At 41.4% G+C, this 26,079-nt stretch overlaps 1 protein-coding gene across 1 annotated transcript in view; it reads left to right on the forward strand.

The window, feature by feature from the left end:
• The first annotated feature begins 9,636 nt into the window (after positions 1-9,636).
• rdh8a (retinol dehydrogenase 8a) overlaps positions 9,637-26,079 on the forward strand; it is a 39,291-nt gene continuing 22,848 nt past the window's right edge. Inside the window, exon 1 of the mRNA XM_061905226.1 lies at positions 9,637-9,992. Coding sequence (XP_061761210.1) covers positions 9,887-9,992 — 106 coding nt within the window. The 5' untranslated portion in view covers positions 9,637-9,886. The remainder of the gene's footprint in view (positions 9,993-26,079) is intronic.

Below are 26,079 nucleotides of genomic sequence, written 5' to 3' on the forward strand. Positions count from 1 at the left end.
GGACGTTTTCAATTTGTCATAAGGCTCAAAAAAAGAACAAATAGAAGGATTGTTACAGGTGGGTATTATAGTGATGATTTCTTTTTTTTTTTTACGTATAGTTTTTGTCAACAAGTGTGCAGGAATGCTGCAGTCCAAAATCCAGCCTTGATTCTGGAATTTAGACTCTGCTGGGATCACGGGGTTTTGTGTCTGGAGCTTTGTTTGCGAACAAGCTGCGTTTGTCCACACCTGTTTCAGAGTGTCTTCCCCACTTCCTGTCTGGCTTCAGAAAGCGCTATTGTGCATTTTATCCACTTTTTTTTTTACATATTCACCAGGGGTCTTCAAAAGTTTTTGACCCGGGGGACACATGGCATTGAACAAAAATTGGCCATTTTGTATATATATATATCCATCCATCCATCCATTTTATACCGCTTATTCCCTTTTGGGGTCGCTGACGCCTATCTCAGCTACAATCGGGCGGAAGGCGGGGTACACCCTGGACAAGTCGCCACCTCATCGCAGTATATATATATATATATATATATATATATATATATATATATATATATATACTACTATACATATATACATATATATACAGTACATCCATACATACATATATACATATATACACACAGACACATTACATACATATATAATATATACGCACATTACATACATATATACTTTTATTTTCCTGAGGGAAATCTCCTGAAGGAATCTATTAAGTACTATCTATTAATGTACATACATACAGTATATATATATTCATGAATGTATATATATATATATATATACAGTATATATATATATATATATACATACATATATATATACAGTATATATTTTTATGCAGTATATATATATATATATATATATACATATATATATATATACATACATATATATATATATATATATATACATACACACACACACACACACAACTATACATATATACATATATATATATATATATATATACATAGATACACACAGACACATTACATCCACATATACATATATACATACAGTATATAATAATACATTTTTATATTGTAGGGTCCAGGAAGAGTTAGTGCTGCAAGTGGTTCTGTGTATTTGTTCTGTTGTGTTACAGTGCGGATGTTCTCCCGAAGTTTTCTTGTCATTCTCATTTAGTGTGGGTTCACAGTGTGGCGCACATTTGTAACAGTCTTAAAGTTGTTTATACGGCCACCCTCAGTGTGACCTGTATGGCTGTTGACCATGCTTGCATTGCATTAGCGTGTGTAAAAGCCACATAGATCATGTGACTAGGCCGGCACGCTGTTTCTACGTCGGAAAAAGCGGACGCGACGAAAGGTTTTAGAGGACGCTTGAGGCGGTGCCTTTAAGGCACGCCCCCAATATTGTTGTCCAGGTGGGAATCGGGAGAAATTTGGGAGAATGGTTGCCCCCTGTGATTTTCGTAAGGGGCACTGAAATTTGGGAGTCTCCTTGAAAAATCAGGGGGTGGGGGGGTTAGCAAGTATGAGTATTAGCGGTGAATGCGGTGTTACAGCGACATCGCCGCTGTATAATACCGGCGTGCCAGCAACTTGTGGGTTGCAGGTTTGATTCCCGCTACCGCCATCCTACTCACTGCCGTTGTGTCCTTGGGCAAGACACTTTACACACCTGCTCCCAGTGCCACCCACACTGGTTTAAATGTCACTTAGATATTGGGTGTCGCCATGTAAAGCGCTTTGAGTCACTAGAGAAAAAAGCGCTATATAAATATAATTCACTTCACTTCTCATTAAAAGTTTCAATCAATCAATTATTTATTTTTCAGCCATTGCTCAAAACAAAAAAATAATGACAAAAAAAAAATCCATGTTATAATGAATTATTTTCAAAGCTCCAATTAGTTCAAATATTTAATTTTAAAATGTTTTATGTGGTAAATATTGCATATGTTGTGCAGTTGCCATATAAAAAAAACAATTTGACAAAAGAGCATAAAACAAACAAAATGATGGTTAAAACGTAAAATCGACGGATATATCTGAAGTTGATCTCGTATTTTAAGTGTTGAAAGTAAAAAAAAAAAAAAAAACTATAAAAATGTAACACTTTCTGAGTGGGGCACATTTTGGATTCCAAATATTCTTTGTGGTATTTTATTCATTTTTAACTGTGATTACTTAAAAATATAAAATAACTAAAATCAGTGGTGTCCTGCATTATTGATCTTTTAGGGCTCTTATTACTAAATACTGCATATTTCAGTTTTACTCATTCATAGCTCGGTTGGTAGAGCGGCCGTGCCAGCAACTTGAGGGTTGCGGGTTCGATTCCCGCTTCCGCCATCCTAGTCACTGCCGTTGTGTCCTTGGGCAAGACACTTTACCCACCTGCTCCCAGTGCCACCCACACTGCTTTAAATGTAACTTAGATATTGGGTTTCACTATGTAAAGCGCTTTGAGTCACTAGAGAAAAGCGCTATATAAATATAATTCACTTCAATTCACTTATTGCCTCAAGGGCCAGAGTTTGACACCCATGATCTAGTGTTTGAATGTTGTCTGTCTATTTGTGTTGGCCCTTGCGATGAGGTGGCGACTTGTCCAGGGTGTACCCCGCCTTCCGCCCGATTGTAGCTGAGATAGGCGCCAGCGCCCCCCGCCGCCCCAAAAGGGAATAAGCGGTAGGAAATGGATGGATGGATCCAACCAAAACATTTGACACACTCAATCATAATTTTTATTTACAAAAATTAGAACAGTGTGGTCTAGAACTGGACTAGAAGCGACTGGACCAACAAACAAGTCACGACATTAGACTCACATTTGAACAGTCTCGGCGTGATGTGGTTAGCACATTTATTTACTGCAGGACAACAAATTGCTCCCACGACTGTGGAAGACTGCAAATTGTTGGCAGCGGTCACTGCATTTTAGGACGTACAGCGAAGCCAGGTTTTTTTTTATTATTTTTTTTCTTCCTCGCCCCCCAACGCTCTTCCCTTAAAAATGGAGCCGAAAAAAGTGAGGACGCTTATGGGCCTGATCTACTAAAGCATTATGTTTGTGTTAAAACTAGGGGTGGGCAAATTAATGCGTTAATTACGCATTAACTCATCAATCTATTAACGCCGATAATTATTTTATCGCGCATTTGCATATGTTGTTTACATGCTTTTATTTTGTTAACGCCTTTTCTTAACAAGATGGCGTCAAGGGGCTCTTGGTAAAGATGGAACATTTGGGCAAAAATACCGGACAATTCTGCAAATTTCCTGGCTGGCTTACAGCGTGGTCACTCCGGGATCACTTACGACCGCCAGACAATTCTGGATGTGGATAGATCGGGCCGTTTTGGACTGAATGAGGCGTGCTTGCTAGCATGGGAATACTTTGCCGGCTACATCCAGCGGCCTGTGAAGCAGCGGAGTATATGTGTTGTCTGTCTATTTATGAATAATGAAGACCAGGAGTGTTGGCTGAGTTCTTAACGTTTGCTTTCAGAGCGTGCATATCACAACATACAAGATGCCGTCATGGCGACACAACCTAGCATGCTCCTCACTCCTGTTGCATGCTGGGTAGGGTAGTTCTTTTTTCCCCCTGGCTCATAACATCACAATATAGTACCATGTATATGATGCCTTCAGTTTATCAAAGCACCAAGCAAACAATCGGAAAATTCCCATCATATCAATTCCTAGATATGGTCATAATTATTTTAAGTGCACTACGCAGAATAAACACAACATTATTAATATTGCTACTACGGATAATTTGATCAAAAATCCCCTAAAACAGCCCACTACCTATAATATAGGTTTTTTAAACATAAAATCCCTGATTAAAAAAAAAATGTTTCTGCTGTTACCTCAGAAATTGCCTGTTCAGATGTTATGATTGTGGCTCAGAGATTTGTATGTAGATTATATTTATTTTCCATAACAAACAGGATAACTTAAATACCCTGGCAGTGGCAATAAGCTTAAATGTTTGTATTTACATTTTTGGAGTTGATTTTTCCTAAATTATGCTATTTAACTGCTACTGTTTAACAAGGACTGATTTAAATTGTGTTTGCACAACAAATGTTTTGGCGCTTTTGTTCATGTGGGAGAATATTCCAATAAAGGTGCACTACACACTACTTTTGAATTCATTATTGGGCTTTGCGTATACAATGCAGTTAATCGCGATTAATCGGGGAAATAGTGCGATTAACTTCGATTAAAATTTGTAATCGTTGACCAGCCCTAATATATATATATATATATATATATATATATATATATATATACATATATATATATATATATATATATATATATATATATATATATATATATATATATATATGTATATGTATATATATATGTATATGTATACATATTTATATATATATACATATATATACATATACATATATATATATATATATATATACATACATACATATACTAATAAATGTGTAGAACTTTCTTGAACTTCCTTCCTTTCCTGGGTAAATAAAGGTTTGAAAAATAAAATAAAACAATCCTGGCATTGCATAAGCACCCCTCACCTTCCCGAAATCGGGTAAAATCGCACAACAATGAAACGTTTTGTTGCAGAGTGGGGGGATTAGCCCATTTCACAAAGATTAACTGTATGACCTCTAGATTTATATGCAACTTTTAAAGCTGTTTTTTTCCAGTAAAACTTATTGTGCATGGAAAATATTTTACAAAACACGTTTTTTATACTACATCATATATATATATATTTTTTTTTTACCAACATCACCTTTCGAAGATCGCCAATAACCACAAACGTGTTCAATTATTACAGGTGCGTAAATCATTTCTGACACGGTACATCGCCTCACGTGGCCACACGCCAGAAAAAAAAAAAAAAAAAAAGTTGCGCACTTTGACCTTTCCCCCTTGTCGCAGAAGTAGCAAGTTTGTTTGAGATGTTATCAGGTGAACTTTGACCCCTTTTCAACATGAATCACGGCCCGTGGGTTGACAGAGCGTAAAACTTCAGCTTTGGGGAGCAAAAATATCTCCAACTGCTTGTTATCTCGCTGGGGTTTGTCATTTAAGAGGTTAATAACTCTTTAGCGCCGCCCTAGTGGCTCCCTGGAGCTTTTTCAAAAATGGAAAAAGATAGGAGGGGAAATATAACACAAATAATTGTTATAAAGCCCACTGTTTAATAAGTATATGCTTCACTAATGAGAGTATTTGGCCAGCGCCGTTTTGTCCCAGTAATTTTGGCGGTCCTTGAACGCACCGTGCTTTGTTTACATGTACAACTTTCTCCGGCGCCGTCACAGAAAGACGTGTTCAATGCCACTCCTCCTTTGTCTCATTTTGTCCACCAAATGTTTTATACTGTGCGTGAATGCACGAAGAAGACCCGGGACAATGCCGAGCACCCTCGTGGGATTTTGTTGAGGGAAATCCCGAGATTCCCGAATAGGCTGAACAGTTTGAAGTTGAAATGGTTGGAATCGGTTTAAGGTGGAACGTGTCAAAATCTGGAGAAGAAGAATAAGTTGGGAAATAATAAATAGATTCATTTTGGTGTAGATAACCATATCTGTGAATGCTTTGGAGTATTCACGCAATAATAAATAGATGAATTTTGGTGTAGAAAAATTGGAGCATTCACACAATAACACGTGTATGAATTCGGTGGCGCATTCACACAATAAATAGATAAATATTGGTGTAAAAAAACATATTTGTAAATGCTTTGTAGCATTCACACAATAATAAATAGAAGATTGTTGGTGTAGAAAACCATATGTTTAAATGCTTTGGAGCATTCACACAATATTAAATAGATACATGTTTGGTGTAGAAAACCATATGTTTAAATGCTTTGCAGCATTCACACAATAAATAGATTAATATTGGTGTAAAAAAACATATTTGTAAATGCTTTGTAGCATTCACACAATAATAAATAGAGGAATTTTGGTGTGGAAAACCATATGTGTGAATGCTTTGGAGCATTCACACAGTATTAAATAGATACATGTTTGGTGTAGAAAACCATATGTTTAAATGCTTTGGAGCATTCACACAATAAATAGATTAATATTGGTGTAAAAAAACATATTTGTAAATGCTTTGTAGCATTCACACAATAATAAATAGATGATTTTTGGTGTAGAAAACCATATGTGTGAATGCTTTGGAGCATTCACACAATAAATAGATTAATATTGGTGTAAAGAAAGATATTTGTAAAAACTTTGTAGCATTCACACAATAATAAAGAGATGATTTTTGGTGTAGAAAACCATATGTGGGAATGCTTTGGAGCATTCACACAATATTAAATAGATGATTTTTGGTGTAGAAAACCATATGTGTGAGTGCTTTGGAACATTCACACAATATTAAATAGATACATTTTTGGTGTAGAAAATCATATGCTTAAATGCTTTGGAGCATTCACACAATAAACAGATTAATATTGGTGTAAAAAAACATATTTGTAAATGCTTTGTAGCATTCACACAATAATAAATAGATGATTTTTTGGTGTAGAAAACCATATGTGTGAATGCTTTGGAACATTCACACAATATTAAATAGATACATTTTTGGTGTAGAAAACCATATGTTTAAATGCTTTGGAGCATTCACACAATACATAGATTAATATTGGTGTAAAAAAACATATTTGTAAATGCTTTGTAGCATTCACACAATAATAAATAGATGATTTTTTGGTGTAGAAAACCATATGTGTGAATGCTTTGGAGCATTCACACAATAAATAGATTAATATTGGTGTAAAGAAAGATATTTGTAAAAACTTCGTAGCATTCACACAATAATAAAGAGATGATTTTTGGTGTAGAAAACCATATGTGGGAATGCTTTGGAGCATTCACACAATATTAAATAGATGATTTTTGGTGTAGAAAACCATATGTGTGAATGCTTGGTAACATTCACACAATATTAAATAGATACATCTTTGGTGTAGAAAATCATATGTTTAAATGCTTTGGAGCATTCACACAATAAATAGATTAATATTGGTGTAAAAAAACATATTTGTAAATGCTTTGTAGCATTCACACAATAATAAATAGATGTTTTTGGTGTAGAAAACCATATGTGTGAATGCTTTGGAGCATTCACACAATAAATAGATTAATATTGGTGTAAAAAAACATATTTGTAAATGCTTCGTAGCATTCACACAATAATAAAGAGATGATTTTTGGTGTAGAAAACCATACGTGGGAATGCTTTGGAGCATTCACACAATATTAAATAGATGATTTTTGGTGTAGAAAACCATATGTGTGAATGCTTTGGAACATTCACACAATATTAAATAGATACATTTTTGGTGTAGAAAATCATATGTTTAAATGCTTTGGAGCATTCACACAATAATAAATAGATGATTTTTGGGTGTAGAAAACCATATGTGTGAATGCTTTGGAGCAATCACACAATAAATAGATTAATATTGGTGTAAAAAAACATATTTGTAAATGCTTCGTAGCATTCACACAATAATAAAGAGATTATTTTTGGTGTGAAAAACATATTTGTAAATGCTTCGTAGCATTCACACAATAATAAAGAGATGATTTTTGGTGTAGAAAACCATATGTGGGAATGCTTTGCAGCATTCACACAATAATAAATAGATTAATTTTGGTGTAGAAAACCATATGTGTGAATTCTTTTTGAGCATTCACATAATAATAACAATAAATAGATACATTTTGATGTAAAAAAAAAAACATATGTGTGAATGCTTTGGATCATTCACACAAAAATAATAATAATAATAAATAGATGAATTTTGGTGTGGAACATCATTTCACACAATGATAAATGGATTAATTTTGGTGTAGAAAATCATATGTGTGAATGTTTTGGAGCATTCACGCAGTAAAAACAATAAGTAGATGAATTTTGGTGTAGAAATTCATATCTGTGAATGATTTGGAGCATTCACACAATAATGACAATAATAAATAGATGCATTTTGTGTAGAAAACCATATGTGGGAATGCTTTGGCGCATACACAAAATAATAATAATAAATAGATGAATTTTGGTGTTGAAAAACCATGTGAATGCTCCAAAGCATTCACACAATAACATGAAGTTTATGTCTGATTAGACTCTAATCAGACATAAACTTCCTTTTATTGTGTGAATGCTTTGGAGCATTCACACATATTGTGTGTTGTCGATAATTCAATCACTCTAATCCAGGGGTCACCAACCTTTTTGAAAGCAAGAGCTACTTCTTGGGTACTGATTAATGCCAAGGGCTACCAGTTTGATACACACTTAAATAAATTGCCAGAAATAGCCAATTTGCTCAATTTACCTTTAATAAATAAATCTATATATATATAAAAAAAAATGGGTATTTCTGTCTGTCATTCTGTCGTACATTTTTTTCCTTTTACATAAAGTGTTTTGTAGTGAATAAATGATGAGAAAAACGCTTAATTGAACAGTTTAAAAGAGGAGAAAACACGAAAAAATTAAAATAAAATTTTGAAACATAGTTGATCTTCAATTTTGACTCTTTAAAATTTAAAATTCAACCCAAAAAAATTAATGGAAAAACTAGCTAATTCGAATCTTTTTGAAAAAAAAAAAAATAGTAATAATTTATGGAACATCATCAGTAATTTTTCCTGATTAAGATACATTTTAGAATTTTAATGACATCTTTAAAAAGGTTAAAATCCAATCTGCACTTTGTTAGAATATATAACAAATTGGACCAAGCTATATTTCTAACAAAGACAAATCATTATTTCTTCTAGAGTTTCCAGAACAAACCTTTTAAAAGATATTCAAAAGAATTTAAAATAAGATTTAAATTGGATTCTACAGATTTTCTAGATTTGCCCGAATATTTTAATCATAATAAGTTTGAAGAAATATTTCACAAATATTCTCCGTCAAAAAAAAACAGAAGCTAAACTAAATAATTAATTTAAAATGTATTTATTATTCTTTACAACAATAAAAAAAATAAAAAATACTTGAACATTGATCTAAATTGTCAGGAAAGAAGAGGAAGGAATTTAAAAGGTAAAAAGGTATATGTGTTTAAAAATCCTAAAATCATTTTTAAGGTTGTATTTTTTCTCTAAAATTGTTATAAGAAGCAAAGTAAAAAAAACAAATGAATTTATTTAAACCAGTGAAGACCAAGTCTTTAAAATATTTTCTTGTATTTTCTAATTCTATTTGAGTTTTGTCTCTCTTAGAATTAAAAATGTCAGGCAAAGCGAGACCAGCTCGCTAGTAAATGAATAAAATTCCAAAAATAGAGGCAGCTCACTGGTAAGTGCTGCTATTTGAGCTATTTTTAGAACAGGCCAGCGGGCGACTCATCTGGTCCTTACCTGTTCATTCATGCATTAGAATGATTGACAGTACACAATGCGTGTAATACACTTGTTCACCAGAAGATGGCAGCACACGCCAAGGCATCATGTTAGTAAAAGTTACATAGTGTAATAAATATAATATATATAAACACTCCAACGTGTTTCCCCCGCCGTTTACAAACATCTTACGACGTTTCTTTTCCTCAAAAAAAAGACAACTTTAAGATAAGCGGCTTAGGAAAGTGGACGTGGAGTGAACCGGAAGTGCGGGATCCAAAACAACAACACGAGTGTTCAAAGTGTCACGTTGCGCGCGCCGCTTGACCCACGGAGGACTTCTTAACTCCTTTTGAAAAAAAATACAAAACAATAAGTGGCTAAAAAAAAAAAAAAACAGGAAGAGGGAACGGGGGGGCTCAGCATGTGACCGCATAAGGACGCTCACATGGCCGCCGCGGTGATCCGCTTTTAGCCCCGCAGCCGAGCAGCCGAGCAGCGGAGAGCAGGCTTCCCACCCCCGCACTCATCATGGCGGACGGCGGGCAGAAAGTGGTGCTGATCACCGGCTGCTCCTCCGGCATCGGCCTGCGGATCGCCGTCACTCTGGCCAGGGATGAGAAGAAGCGTTACCATGGTAAACTTTTCTCTATTTACCCCCTTTTTTTTCCTCAGCGGGCTTCATGGGACACTACAGGTAAAAAGTACTAAAGTATTAGGTGGCGACTTGTCCAGGGTGTACCCCGCCTTCCGCCCGATTGTAGCTGAGATAGGCACCAGCGACCCCAAAAAGGGAATAAGTGGTAGAAAATGGATGGAAGTACTAAAGTATTAGGTGTGGTGAAATGACCCTCTGAGGGGTGAGGGGAGCAGTGAGCAGCAGCGGCGGCCGCGCTCAATAATCTTTTTTGGGTGATTCCAACCCTTGATGCTGAGTGCCAAGCAGGGAGGTAATGGGACTTCATTTCTATAGTCTTTGGTATGGTATTTTATATAATTTACCATGAATTGATTAACGTGTTGAAAAAACATTTAGTGGTCAATTGTACGGAATATGTACTGTACTGTGAAATCTACTAATAAAAGTATCAATCGGCCAGGGTTTGAACTCACCACCTGCTAGAGATCCACGGTTTGCGGATAATCTGCGGGTCAGGCGGGTGACATGACGAAAAAATAGATTTTAATTAGATCCAGGCGGGTGGCGGTTGAACCATCCGGAAATATTTAATATACATGGTTCTGGGATCGTTATCCTTTGCCATTCAAAGAACTATTTAAGACCCGTGTCATAAGGCGAAGAAGACAGTAGGGGACGCTATTATTCTCTAGGTTGACCGCCGGCAGTCACCCAGATAATAAGTATTAGGGCGTGCTATGAAGCCATTGGCTTTGTCGCCTATTACAACATGTTGTGATATAAACAATTTTAACACTCTTAGTAATATGCGCCACGCTGTGAAGCCACACCAATTAAGAACGACAAACACATTTCGGGAGAACATCCTCACAGTAACACAACATAAACGCAACACAACAAATACCCAGAATCCTTTGTATCCGTGATAATTCCTGACTGTTTTATACACCCCGCTAGCAGCAAACCCCACCAATGTATTTCAGCGGGCGTTTAGCGGGCGGGTACGGTTCTGATAAATTGTTGGTTCGGGTGGACGGCGGGTGGATGACGACTTTGGTGATGCGGTTGCGGATGATACAATTGCCTATCCGTGCATCTCTACCACCTGCCAATCTCAGGGCGGACTTAAAGTAGCAATGATAGTCACACACACATACTGGGTGTGGTGAAATGACCCTCTGTATTCGACCCATCCCCTTCTCCACCCCCTGGGGGGTGAGGGGAGCAGTGAGCAGCAGCGGCGGCCGCGCCCGGGAATATTTTTTGGTGATTCCAACCCTTGATGCTGAGTGCCAAGCAGGGAGGTAATGGGACCCATTTTTATAGTCCTTGGTATGACTCGGTCGGGGTTTGAACTCACGACCTGCCGATCTCAGGGCGGACTTAAAGGCCTACTGAAAGCCACTACTAGCGACCACGCAGTCTGATAGTTTATATATCAATGAAGAAATATTAACATTGCAACACATGCCAATACGGCCTTTTTAGTTTACTAAATTGCAATTTTAAATTCCACGCAAAGTATCCTGTTGACAACGTCGGTATGATGACGTGTGCGCGTGACGTCTCGGATTGTAGCAGACATTTTGTTCCAGCCTGATCCCAGCTATAAGTCGTCTGCTTTAATCGCATAATTACACAGTATTCGGGACATCTGTGTTGCTGAATCTTTTGCAATTTGTTCAATTAATAATGGAGACGTCAAAGAAGAAAGATGTAGGTGGGAAGCGGTGTATTGCGGCTGCCTTTAGCAACACAAACACAGTTTGCATTCCCGAAGGTGAAGCTTTACTATGGAACAGAGCGGTCAAGCAAACATGGTTCTCTACTACATGTCAACCAGCAGGTTTCGGTGAGAAAATTGTGGTAATAAGTCAGCTCTTACCGTAGACATGAGCGGAGAGCTTGCGTCGTTCCTCCTGCACCTGTCAAAGAAGCAGCTGCGACTCTCTTGCCTCCTCCGACCGGCCGCCCCCGAACGTGGGATCCTTCCACCGTCGGGGAGGGGGGGAAAAAATGCTCAGCCTGGCCCCAACGGCTGCCTTCGTTTTGCCTTGTCGAGAAACGTGGCTTCCCTCAGAGACACTGGCAGTCACCACACTCGTCGCCACACCCCTCCAACTTTCAGGTACCATATAATCTCACTAAAACACTAGTAACACAATAAACGGATAAGAGATTTTCCAGAATTATCCTAGTAAATGTGTCTAATAACATCTGAATCGCTCCCACTGTATAGTATTTTTTTTTATAGTCCTTCACTCTCACTTTCCTCATCCACGAATCTTTCATTCTCGCTCAAATTAATGGGAAAATCGTCGCTTTCTCGGTCCGAATCGCTCTTGCTGCTGGTGGCCATGATTGTAAACAATGTGAGATGTTCTTATTTAAACGGGGATAGCAGGTCCATTCTATGTGTCATACTTGATCATTTCACAATATTGCCATATTTTTGCTGAAAGGATTTAGTAGAGAACATCCACGATAAAGTTCGCAACTTTTGGTCGCTAATAAAAAAGCCTTGCCTGTACAGGAAGTAGCAGACGATGTGTGTGTGACATCACGGGTTGTGGAGCTCCTCACATCTGAACATTGTTTACAATCATGGCCACCAGCAGCGAGAGCGATTCGGACCGAGAAAGCGACGATTTCCAAATTAATTTGAGCGAGGATGAAAGATTCATGGATGAGAAAAGTGAGAGTGAAGGACTAGAAGAAAAAAAAAAAGACGAGGGCAGTCGGAGCGATTCAGATGTTATTGGAGACATTTACTAGGATAATTCTGGAAAATCCCTCATCTACTTATTGTGTTACTAGTGTTTTAGTGAGATTATATGGTCGTACCTGAAAGTCAGAGGGGTGTGGTGACCACCAGTGTCTCTGAGGGAAGCCACGGAGGAGCCAAGAAAGTCGCGGCTGCCTCTTTGACAGCTGCAGGAGGAACGACATGTCTACGGTAAGAGCCGACTTATTACCACAATTTTCTCACCGAAACCTGCCGGTTGACATGTGGTAGAGAAACATGTTCGCTTGACCGCTCTGTTCCATATTCAATCAATCAATGTTTATTTATATAGCCCCAAATCACAAATGTCTCAAAGGACTGCACAAATCATTACGACTACAACATCCTCGGAAGAACCCACAAAAGGGCAAGGAAAACTCACACCCAGTGGGCAGGGAGAATTCACATCCAGTGGGACGCCAGTGACAATGCTGACTATGAGAAACCTTGGAGAGGACCTCAGATGTGGGCAACCCCCCCCCCTCTCGGGGACCGAAAGCAATGGATGTCGAGCGGGTCTAACATGATACTGTGAAAGTTCAATCCATAGTGGCTCCAAGACAGCAGCGAGAGTCCCGTCCACAGGAAACCATCTCAAGCGGATCAGCAGCGTAGAGATGTCCCCAACCGATACAGGCGAGCAGTCCATCCTGGGTCCCGACGAGCGGTCCATCCTGGGTCTCGACTCTGGACAGCCAGTACTTCATCCATGGTTATCGGACCGGACCCCCTCCACAAGGGAGGGGGGGACATAGGAGAAAGAAAAGAAGCGGCAGATCAACTGGTCTAAAAAGGAGGTCTATTTAAAGGCTAGAGTATACAGATGAGTTTTAAGGTGAGACTTAAATGCTTCTACTGAGGTAGCATCTCGAAGCTTCACAACAAACAAAGACACACCGGCTGTGTTTGTGTTGCAATACACCGCTTTCCACCACAGCATTCTTCTTTGACGTCTCCATTATTAATTGAACAAATTGCAAAAGATTCATCAACACAGATGTCCAGAATAATGTGTAATTACGCGATAAAAACAGACTACTTTCAGCCGTGATCGGTGCCGGGAGAACATGTCCCCACTGGTGACGTCATCATTCCGTGACGTTTTCAACAGGATACTTCGCGGGAAATTTAAAATTGTAATTTAGTAAACTAAAGCGGCCGTATTGGCATGTGTTGCAATGTTAATATTTCGTCATTGATATATAAACTATCAGACCGCGTGGTGGCTAGTAGTGGGTCTCAGTAGGACTTTAATGAAGAGATGTCAAGTTCGAACGCTTGACACCTCACCTCCAAAGTCAACAGGGACTCGCCCGCCGCCGCCTCCCCTCAAGTCTCCAAAGGAGAGGAGGGTGTCCCTGCACCTCCAGCTTGTACATGTCCCCAACTTTGTCCCCCGCTCCCTCTTTCAGCAGCGGCTCAAGGGCCCGGGCACGGCGGGTCCATTAGACACGCCACTAAACCGGTCCGCGCACAATGGGCCCCGATAAAAAGCGGGTCTTTGTGCCTGGAGAAGTCACTTGAAGGAGAAGTGACAAGACTCCTTTTATCACGTAAAAGTGGTCTTTCTCATGATAATCCAACCAGGAGACGGGGGCCTGATCCTCGACCCAGGAAAGGGACGTCAGTACAGTCAGATTTGGCGGTTAAAGTTGGACCCCCCGGCGGCAATTCAAAGAAATACGGTAGTCATGAAAATAAAGAAAACACATCAATGGTACTTTTACTTTTTTTACTTTAAGACAGACTTAGGCAAAAAAAGGCCACATACGGCCCGTTAAGGTTTTCAGTCTGAACCGCCGGACGTTCTACATCGTTTTATAAACATAAATAACATTGTAGATTGTCCCTGAAGGCATCAAAACTATGAATGAACACATGTGGAGTTATGTACTTCTCACAAAAAAAGGTGAAATAACTGAAAACATGTTTTATATTCTATCCATCCATCCATCCATCCATCATCTTCCGCTTATCCGAGGTCGGGTCGCGGGGGCAACAGCCTAAGCAGGGAAACCCAGACTTCCCTCTCCCCAGCCACTTCGTCTAGCTCTTCCCGGGGGATCCCGAGGCGTTCCCAGGCCAGCCGGGAGACATAGTCTTCCCAACGTGTCCTGGGTCTTCCCCGTGGCCTCCTACCGGTTGGACGTGCCCTAAACACCTCCCTAGGGAGGCGTTCGGGTGGCATCCTGACCAGATGCCCGAACCACCTCATCTGGCTCCTCTCGATGTGAAGGAGCAGCGGCTTTACTTTGAGTTCCTCCCGGATGGCAGAGCTTCTCACCCTATCTCTAAGGGAGAGACCCAAACTCATTTTGGCCGCTTGTACCCGTGATCTTATCCTTTCGGTCATGACCCAAAGCTCATGACCATAGTTGAGGATGGGAACGTAGATCGACCGGTAAATTGAGAGCTTTGCCTTCCGGCTCAGCTCCTTCTTCACCACAACGGATCGGTACAACGTCCGCATTACTGAAGACGCCGCACCGATCCGCCTGTCGATCTCACCATCCACTCTTCCCTCACTCGTGAACAAGACTCCTAGGTACTTGAACTCCTCCACTTGGGGCAGGGTCTCCTCCCCAACCCGGAGATGGCATTCCACCCTTTTCCGGGCGAGAACCATGGACTCGGACTTGGAGGTGCTGATTCTCATTCCGGTCGCTTCACACTCGGCTGCGAACCGATCCAGCGAGAGCTGAAGATCCCGGTCAGATGAAGCCATCAGGACCACATCATCTGCAAAAAGCAGAGACCTAATCCTGCGGTCACCAAACCGGATCCCCTCAACGCCTTGACTGCGCCTAGAAATTCTGTCCATAAAAGTCATGAACAGAATCGGTGACAAAGGACAGCCTTGGCGGAGTCCAACCCTCACTGGAAACGTGTCCGACTTACTGCCGGCAATGCGGACCAAGCTCTGGCACTGATCATACAGGGAGCGGACCGCCACAATCAGACAGTCCGATACCCCAGACTCTCTGAGCACTCCCCACAGGACTTCCCGAGGGACACGGTCCAATGCCTTCTCCAAGTCCACAAAGCACATGTAGACTGGTTGGGCAAACTCCCATGAACCCTGCCGAGAGTATAGAGCTGGTCCACAGTTCCACGACCAGGACGAAAACCACACTGTTCCTCCTGTTTTATATTCTAGTTTCTTCCAAATAGCCACCCTTGGCTGTGATGACTCTTTTGCACTTGAAGCTCATCGATGAGCTTCAAGCACACCTGTGAAGTGAAAACCCGTTTGAAGTCCATGGAGAGAATGCCAAGAGGGTGCAAAGCAGTAATCGGAGCAAAGGGTGGCTATTTTGAAGAAAACAGGACATAAATCATGTTTTCAGTTATTTCACCTTTTTTTTTGTGAAGTGCATAACTCCACATGTGTTCATTCATAGTTTTGATGTGACTATCTACAATGTAAATAGTCATGAAAATAAAAACAATAATCATAAAATCGATACTGATTCAATTTTTCAGGTAGCTTAAAAAAAGAATTCCATAACAAAGTACTTCTTGTAACTAATATCTTTTACAAACCCCGTTTCCATATGAGTTGGGAAATTGTGTTAGATGTAAATATAAACAGAATACAATGATTTGCAAATCATTTTCAACCCATATTCAACATATTTGATGTTCAAACTCATAAACTTTACATATTTTTTTTGCAAATAATAATTAACTTAGAATTTCATGGCTGCAACACGTGCCAAAGTAGTTGGGAAAGGGCAGGTTCACCACTGTGTTACATCACCTTTTCTTTTAACAACACTCAATAAACGTTTGGGAACTGAGGAAACTAATTGTTGAAGCTTTGAAAGTGGAATTATTTCCCATTCTTGTTTTATGTAGAGCTTCAGTCGTTCAACAGTCCGGGGTCTCCGCTGTCCTATTTTACGCTTCATAATGCGCCACACATTTTCCATGGGAGACAGGTCTGGACTGCAGGCGGGCCAGGAAAGTACCCGCACTCTTTTTTTACGAAGCCACGCTGTTGTAACACGTGCTGAATGTGGCTTGGCATTGTCTTGCTGAAATAAGCAGGGGCGTCCATGAAAAAGACGGCGCTTAGATGGCAGCATATGTTGTTCCAAAACCTGTATGTGCCTTCACAGATGTGTAAGTTACCCATGCCTTGGGCACTAATGCACCCCCATACCATCACACATGCAGGCTTTTCAACTGTGCGTCGATAACAGTCTGGATGGTTCGCTTCCCCTTTGGTCCGGATGACGGTCCGGGGTCTCCGCTGTCGTATTTTACGCTTCATAAGGCGCCACACATTTTCCATGGGAGACAGGTTTGGATTGCAGACGGGCCAGGAAAGTACCCGCACTCTTTTACTACGAAACCACGCTGTTGCAACACGTGGCTTGGCATTGACTTGCTGAAATAAGCAGGGGGCGTCCATGATAACGTTGCTTGGACGACAACATATGTTGCTCCAAAACCTGTATGGACCATTCAGCATTAATGGTTCCTTCACAGATGTGTAAGTTACCCATGCCTTGGGCACTAATACACCCCCATACCATCACAGATGCTGGCTTTTCAACTTTGCGCCTGTAACAATCGGGATGGTTATTTCCCTCTTTGTTCCGGAGGACACCACATCCACAGTTTCCAAATATAATTTGAAACGTGGACTCGTCAGACCACAGAAAACTTTTCCACTTTGCATCAGTCCATCTTAGATGAGCTCGGGCCCAGCGAAGCCGGCGGCGTTTCCGGGTGTTGTTGATAAATGGGTTTCGCTTTGCATAGTAGAGTTTTAACTTGCACTTACAGATGTAGCGACCAACTGTTGTTACTGACAGTGGTTTAATGAAGTGTTCCTGAGCCCCTGTGGTGATATCCTTTACACACCGATGTCGGTTTTTCACGCAGTCTATAATATTGTCGCTTACGTGCAGTGATTTATCCAAATTCTCTGAACCTTTTGATGATTTTACGGACCGTAGATGGTAAAATCCCTAAATTCCTTGCAATAGCTCGTTGAGAAATGTTGTTCTAAAACTGTTCGACAATTTGCTAACAAAGTGGTGACCCTCGCCCCATCCTTGTTTGTGAATTACTTAGCATTTCATGGAAGCTGCTTTCATACCGGCTTCACGGTGGCAGAGGGGTTAGTGCATCTGCCTCACAATACGAAGGTCCTGCAGTCCTGGGTTCAAATCCAGGCTCGGGATCTTTCTGTGTGGAGTTTGCATGTTCTCCCCGTGAATGCGTGGGTTCCCTCCGGGTACTCCGGCTTCCTCCCACTTCCAAAGACATGCACCTGGGGATAGGCCCCTCCCACTTCCAAAGACATGCACCTGGGGATAGGTTGATTGGCAACACTAAATTGGCCCTAGTGTGTGAATGTTGTCTGTCTATCTGTGTTGGCCCTGCGATGAGGTGGCGACTTGTCCAGGGTGTACCCCGCCTTCCGCCCGATTGTAGCTGAGATAGGCGCCAGCGCCCCCCGCGACCCCGAAAGGGAATAAGCGGTAGAAAATGGATGGATGGATGCTTTCATACCCAATCATGGCACCCACCTGTTCCCAATTAGCCTGCACACCTGTGGGATGTTCCAAATAAGTGTTTGCTGAGCATTACTCAACAATATCAGTATTCATTGCCACCTTTCCCAACTTCTTTGTCACGTGTTGCTGGCATCAAATTCTAAAGCTAATTAAAAAATGTTTATCAGTTTGAACATCAAATATGTTGTCTTTGTAGCATATTCAACTGAATATGGGTTGAAAAGGATTCGCAAATCATTGTATTCCGTTTATATTTACATCGAACGCAATTTCCCAACTCATATGGAAACGGGGTTTGTATACTAGCTAAGGTGGATTTCTTAAAAACAGCAACATTTTCTAAGGAATTATAATTGCTAGTTAAATACCCAGTCAGCAGGTCATGGATAATACTGTATATAATTACATTCAACCAAAAATGCTGCTACAGTAAGATTATCAATAATTGTATATTTGGAGCACCGCAAACCCCACGGTTCCCTTAGGTGCCCTTTTTTTTTTAAACCCGCGATCAGTGAAGGTGACCCGATCTTTTCTTAAGACGCTTCAGGAGAAGCAGATTAAATATTGCATTAGTCGCCAAGCGCGAAGAAGCAGAGGCCCTAAGTGTTGTGTATGGAACGCTCTGTGGTTCCTTCAAGAATGTTCAGGCCGACCCAACAGTAACTCGGAGAGAACAATGGCTCTCTTGTTCGCTCCTTAGCCCAAACTTGCGTTTTCTTTTGCAGACTTGCAAATGGTCGGCGCTTTGTGTGTCATCTGTGGCGCCCAACACATTTGAGGACTTGCAGGGTCTGCACGTCGCTATCGTGTAGCACACATAGCACGGCACTCTCCCTGGACGCCTAAATATAGGACCCCCCTTCCCCCGTCTGTGGGGGGGTGAATGTAAAATGTCAATACATTTAGGACTGAAAGAAGCTTCATATCAAATTGTACCACAAACGTATTCCTAGCCCCTTCCTGCTTTGGCTCTGATAAAAATATAATGGGGGGCTTCACGGGGGGTTAGTGCAGGGGTGCCCATTACGTCGATCGCGAGGTGTCAAGCGTTCGAACTTGACATCTCTTCATTAAAGGCCTACTGAGACCCACTACTAGCGACCACACAGTCTGATAGTTTATATATCAATGATGAAATATTAACATTGCAACACATGCCAATACGGCCGCTTTAGTTTACTAAATTGCAATTTTAAATTTCCCGCCAAGTATCTTGTTGAAAACGTCGCGGAATGATGACGTCACCAGTGGGACATGTTCTCCCAGCACCGATCACGGCTGAAAGTAGTCTGTTTTTATCGCGTGATTACACATTATTCTGGACATCTGTGTTGATGAATCTTTTGCAATTTGTTCAATTAATAATGGAGACGTCAAAGAAGAATGCTGTTGGTGGAAAGCGGTGTATTGCAACATAAACACAGCCGGTGTGTCTTTGTTTGTTGTGAAGCTTTAATATGCAACAGAGCGGTCAAGCGAACATGGTTCTCTACCACATGTCAACCGTCAGGTTTCGGTGAGTAAATTGTGGTAATAAGTCGGCTCTTACCGTAGACATGAGCTGAGCTCGTGTCGTTCCTCCTGCAGCTGTCAAAGAGGCAACTGCGACTTTCTTGGCTCCTCCAAGGCTTCCCTCAGAGATACTGGTGGTCACCACACCACTCCGACTTTCACGTATGACCATATAATCTCACTAAAACACTAGTAACCCAATAAGCAGATAAGGGATTTTCCAGAATTATCCTAGTAAATGTGTCCAATAACATCTGAATCGCTCCCACTGCCCTCGTCTTTTTTTTTCTTCCAGTCCTTCACTCTCACTTTCCTCATCCACGAATCTTTCATCCTCGCTCAAATTAATTTGGAAATCGTCGCTTTCTCGGTCCGAATCGCTCTCGCTGCTGGTGGCCAAGATCATAAACAATGTTCAGATGTGAGGAGCTCCACAACCCGTGACGTCACGCACACATCGTCTGCTACTTCCGGTACAGGAAGGGTTTTTTATTTGCGACCAAAAGTTGCGAACTTTATCGTGGATGTTCTCTACTAAATCCTTTCAGGAAAAATATGGCAATATCGTGAAATGATCAAGTATGACACATAGAATGGACCTGCTATCCCCGTTTAAATAAGAACATCTCACATTGTTTACAATCATGGCCACCAGCAGCAAGGTGGCCAGGGGGGGGGGGGGGGGGGGGTGTCAGTCGATCTCCAGCCAGGCTTTTAAAAAAAATAGACCTAAAAATGAGTGATCATCAATCTTCACCAAGACGTCACTTAAATGACATTCACGGTACCGGAGGGTCTTGTGAGATGACGCTGGCTGCTGCAAGATCATTATTATGAAAATATGACCGAGAGGAAGGCGAGAAACACTTTTTATTTCAACAGACTCTCGCGCCGTACCTTCCGTCAAAACTCTAAAGGCCGACTGCACATTTCCTATCTTCACAATAAAAGCCCTGCTTCATGCTGCCTGCGCTAACTAAATACAGAATCTCGGAAAACTGGCGTGCACAAGCGATCCCTCAGAAAGCTGGCGTGCACAAGTGATGTGCACGCCAGATTTCCGAGACTCTTATTTTGTTAGCGCAGGCAGCATGAAGCAGGGCTTTTATTGTGAAGATAGGAAATGTGCAGTCGGCCTTTAGAGTTTTGACGGAAGGGACGGCGCGAAAGTCTGTTGAAATAAAAAGTGTTTCTCGCCTTCCTCTCTGTCATTTTTTCATAATAATGAACTGGCAGCAGCCAGCGTCATCTCACAAGACCCTCGGGTGCCGTGAATGTCAATCAAGCAAGCTACGGAATTTGCCGCCAATGTTTTTCTTCAATCAATCAATCAATGTTTATTTATATAGCCCCAAATCACAAATGTCTCAAAGGACTGCACAAATCATTACGACTACAACATCCTCGGAAGAACCCACAAAAGGGCAAGGAAAACTCACACCCAGTGGGCAGGGAGAATTCACATCCAGTGGGACGCCAGTGATAATGCTGACTATGAGAACCCTTGGAGAGGACCTCAGATGTGGGCAACCCCCCCCCCTCTAGGGGACCGAAAGCAATGGATGTCGAGCGGGTCTAACATGATGCTGTGAAAGTTCAATCCATAGTGGCTCCAACACAGCCGCGAGAGTTCAGTTCAAGCGGATCCAAGACAGCAGCGAGAGTCCCGTCCACAGGAAACCATCTCAAGCGGATCAGCAGCGTAGAGATGTCCCCAACCGATACAGGCGAGCGGTCCATCCTGGGTCCCGATGAGCGGTCCATCCTGGGTCTCGACTCTGGACAGCCAGTACTTCATCCATGGTCATCGGACCGGACCCCCTCCACAAGGGAGGGGGGGACATAGGAGAAAGAAAAGAAGCGGCAGATCAACTGGTCTAAAAAGGAGGTCTATTTAAAGGCTAGAGTATACAGATGAGTTTTAAGGTGAGACTTAAATGCTTCTACTGAGGTAGCATTTCGAACTGTTACCGGGAGGGCATTCCAGAGTACTGGAGCCCGAACGGAAAACGCTCTATGGCCCGCAGACTTTTTTTGGGCTCTAGGAATCTTGTAAAGTGTATGGAAGCTGGATGAATTAGATGCCAAAAAGCAACCACTTTCATGTGGTATTGTACAGAAAGGACAACTTTTTTTCTCCTCCGTTTGAAAATGTGGGCGTTATCATCATTACTGTCTGATTCCAATCAATGCAAGTCATCAGAATCAGGTAATACACCAACTTATATTCTTGTCTTCGTGAAAGAAAGACATCTATATGTGTTACACATGCTTGTATTATCGTTAAACACATTTAACTTGTTTACAAAAATGTCTCTTTCATAAATAAATAAATATAAATGATGTATATAAATGAGGTAGATCCCCTCGAGTTGGTCAATTGAAAAGTAGCTCGCCTGCAGAAAAAGTGTGGGCACCCCTGTGTTAGTGCGTCTGCCTCACAATACAAAGGTCCTGCAGTCCTGGGTTCAAATCCAGGCTCGGGATCTTTCTGTGTGGAGTTTGCATGTTCTCCGCGTGAATGCGTGGGTTCCCTCCGGGTACTCCGGCTTCCTCCCACTTCCAAAGACATGCACCTGGGGATAGGCTCCTCCCACTTCCAAAGACATGCACCTGGGCATTGTTTGTATGGCAACACTAAATTGGCCCTAGTGTGTGAAAGTTGTCTGTCTATCTGTGTTGGCCCTGCGATGAGGTGGCGACTTGTCCAGGGTGTACCCCGCCTTCCGCCCGACTGTAGCTGAGATAGACCCCAAAAAAGGGAATAAGCGGTAGAAATGGATGGATGGAAAAATATAATGGTCAATTTTCCCTGTTTTTTTTTTTCACTGCCCCCTGTGTTCAGTTCAGTTCTAGCAGGGTTACCCACAATTTCATTTATTTGTGGCGGCCCGCCATGAAAGAATTACGGCCGACACAAATAAAAAATTGTTTTAAATTAAAATGTATTTATTTTATTTTTCTTTTTTTTTCCGGCTTTTAACTCGCTCGAACCGCTCATAATAACAATGGGACTCTGTCTGTGCATAGAGCTTGTAGTTACATATTATATCCATCCATCCATTTTCTACCGCTTATTCCCTTTTCGGGGTGGCGGGGGGCACTGGCGCCTATCTCAGCTACAATCGGGCGGAAGGCGGGGTACACCCTGGAAGAGTCGCCACCTCATGGCAGGGCCAACACAGATAGACAGACAACATTCACACACTAGGGACCATTTAGTGTTGCCAATCAACCTATCCCCAGGTGCATGTCTTTGGAGGTGGGAGGGGCCTATCCCCAGGTGCATGTCTTTGGAAGTGGGAGGGGCCTATCCCATGTGCATGTCTTTGGAAGTGGGAGGGGCCTATCCCCAGGTGCATGTCTTTGGAGGTGGGAGGAAGCCGGAGTACCCGGAGGGAACCCACGCACTCACGGGGAGAACATGCAAACTCCACACAGAAAGATCCCGAGCCTGGATTTGAACCCAGGACTAAATTTGAAAATATTATATAAATATGTATATAAATATGTACATAAAGTGTTGTAATTCTATTCCAACTCCGCGTTCTTCTTGGTCATCCACCCCCACTCCCTGACCACACCTCCACAAATAGATGCCTGGCCTGTGGGAAAAACTGTCCAGTTTTTGCATACGATGGAATGGAATGCATCACACATTTTTAGTTGTTTCATTGCACCCCTTTTCATACCATAGCAATTGTATCCCATTTCCTTGTTCTCTGTAACAGAACAGTGAATAAATTAATAATAAATAAAACATAGATGAGGTGGCGACTTGTCCAAGGTGTAACCCGCCTTCCGCCCGAATGCAGCTGAGATAGGCTCCAGCACCCCCCGAAACCCCGAAAGGGACAAGCGGTACAAAAATGGATGGATGGACAATATACCATAGTAAGCATAAAAAATACAAACCCCGTTTCCATATGAGTTGGGAAATTGTGTTAGATGTAAATATAAACAGAATACAATGATTTGCAAATCCTTTTCAACCCATATTTAGTTGAATATGTTACAAAGACAACATATTTGATGTTCAAACTGATAAACTTTATATTTTTTTTGCAAATAATAATTAAGTTAGAATTTCATGGCTGCAACACGTGCCAAAGTAGTTGGGAAAGGGCATGTTCACCACTGTGTTACATCACCTTTTCTTTTAACAACACTCAATAAACGTTTGGGAACTGAGGAAAGTAATTGTTGAAGCTTTGAAAGTGGAATTCTTTCCCATTCTTGTTTTATGTAGAGCTTCAGTCCTTCAACAGTCCGGGGTCTCCGCTGTCGTATTTTACGCTTCATAATGCGCCGCACATTTTCCATGGGAGACATGTCTGGACTGCAGGCGGGCCTGGAAAGTACCCGCACTCTTTTACTACGAAGCCACGCTGTTGTAACACTTGGCTTGGTATTGTCTTGCTGAAATAAGCAGGGGCGTCCATGATAACGTTGCTTGAATGACAACATTAGTTACTCCAAAACCTGTATGTACCTTTCAGCATTAATGGTGCCTTCACAGATGTGTAAGTTACCCATGCCTTGGGCACTAATGCACCCCCATACCATCACACATGCTAGCTTTTGAACTTTGTGCCTATAACAATCCGAATGGTTATTTCCCTCTTTGTTCCGTAGGACACCACGTCCACAGTTTCCAAATATAATTTGAAATGTGGACTCGTCAGACCACTTTTCCACTTTGCATCGGTCCATCTTAGATGAGCTCGGGCCCAGCGAAGCCGCCATCGTTCCTGGGTGTTGTTGATATAAATGGCTTTCGATTTTCATGGTAGAGTTTTAACTTGCACTTACAGATGTAGCGACCGACTGTAGTTACTGACAGTGGTTTTATGAAGTGTTCCTGAGCCCATGTGGTGATATCCTTTACACACTGATGTCGGTTTTTGATGCAGTACCGCCTGAGCAGTTTTTGGGAAGCTGTTTTTATACCCAATCATGGCACCCACCTGTTCCCAATTAGCCTGCACACCTGTGGGATGTTCCAAATAAGTGTTTGATGAGCATGCCTCAACTTTATCAGTATGTATTGCCACCTTTCCCAACTTCTTTGTCACGTGTTGCTGGCATCAAATTCTAAAGTTAATGATTATTAGTTAAAGAAAAATAATTTATGAGTTTGAACACCAAATATGTTGTCTTTGTAGCATATTCAACTGAATATGGGTTGAAAATGATTTGCAAATCATTGTATTCTGTTTATATTTACATCAAACACAATTTCCCAACTCATATGGAAACGGGGTTTGTAAATACACAGACCGTATTTCCCAAAATAATTAGCGCCTGCCTTGAATTCTCGTGACACTTCCCCTGTCATCATTTTCCAAAATGGAGGAGGCTGATTTCAATACCGGTCATTTGAAATCGCATAAAGGGAAGAAGATTAAGAGCTATTCAGTAGGATTTAAGGTCCAAGCTTACATCACACTCAATTTTTTTACTGCATACCTTTGGTAAGTGCCGGAGTGAGAAGAGGTTTTAAAATAATTAGCGCATGCTTACTTTTACCGCATGCCTTTGGTAAGCGCAGGAGTGAGAAGAGGTTTTAAAATAATTTGCGCATGCTTACCTTTACCGCATGCCTTTGGTAAGTGCCAAAGTGAGAAGAGGTTTTAAAATAATTAGCGCATGCTTACCTTTACCGCATGCCTTTGGTAAGTGCCAAAGTGAGAAGAGGTTTTAAAATAATTAGCGCATGCTTACTTTTACCGCATGCCTTTGGTAAGCGCAGGAGTGAGAAGAGGTTTTAGAATAATTAGCACATGCTTACTTTTACCGCAGGCCTTTGGTAAGCGCCGGAGTGAGAAGAGGTTTTAAAATAATTAGCGCATGCTTACCTTTACCGCATGCCTTTGGTAAGTGCCAAAGTGAGAAGAGGTTTTAAAATAATTAGCGCATGCTTACTTTTACCGCATGCCTTTGGTAAGCGCAGGAGTGAGAAGAGGTTTTAAATTAATTAGCGCATGCTTACCTTTACCGCATGCCTTTGGTAAGTGCCAAAGTGAGAAGAGGTTTTAGAATAATTAGCACATGCTTACTTTTACCGCATGCCTTTGGTAAGCGCCGGAGTGAGAAGAGGTTTTAAAATAATTAGCGCATGCTTACCTTTACCGCATGCCTTTGGTAAGTGCCAAAGTGAGAAGAGGTTTTAAAATAATTAGCGCATGCTTACTTTTACCGCATGCCTTTGGTAAGCGCAGGAGTGAGAAGAGGTTTTAAATTAATTAGCGCA

Source organism: Nerophis ophidion, linkage group LG07 (assembly GCF_033978795.1).
Source record: "Nerophis ophidion isolate RoL-2023_Sa linkage group LG07, RoL_Noph_v1.0, whole genome shotgun sequence".
Lineage (NCBI taxonomy): Eukaryota > Metazoa > Chordata > Actinopteri > Syngnathiformes > Syngnathidae > Nerophis > Nerophis ophidion.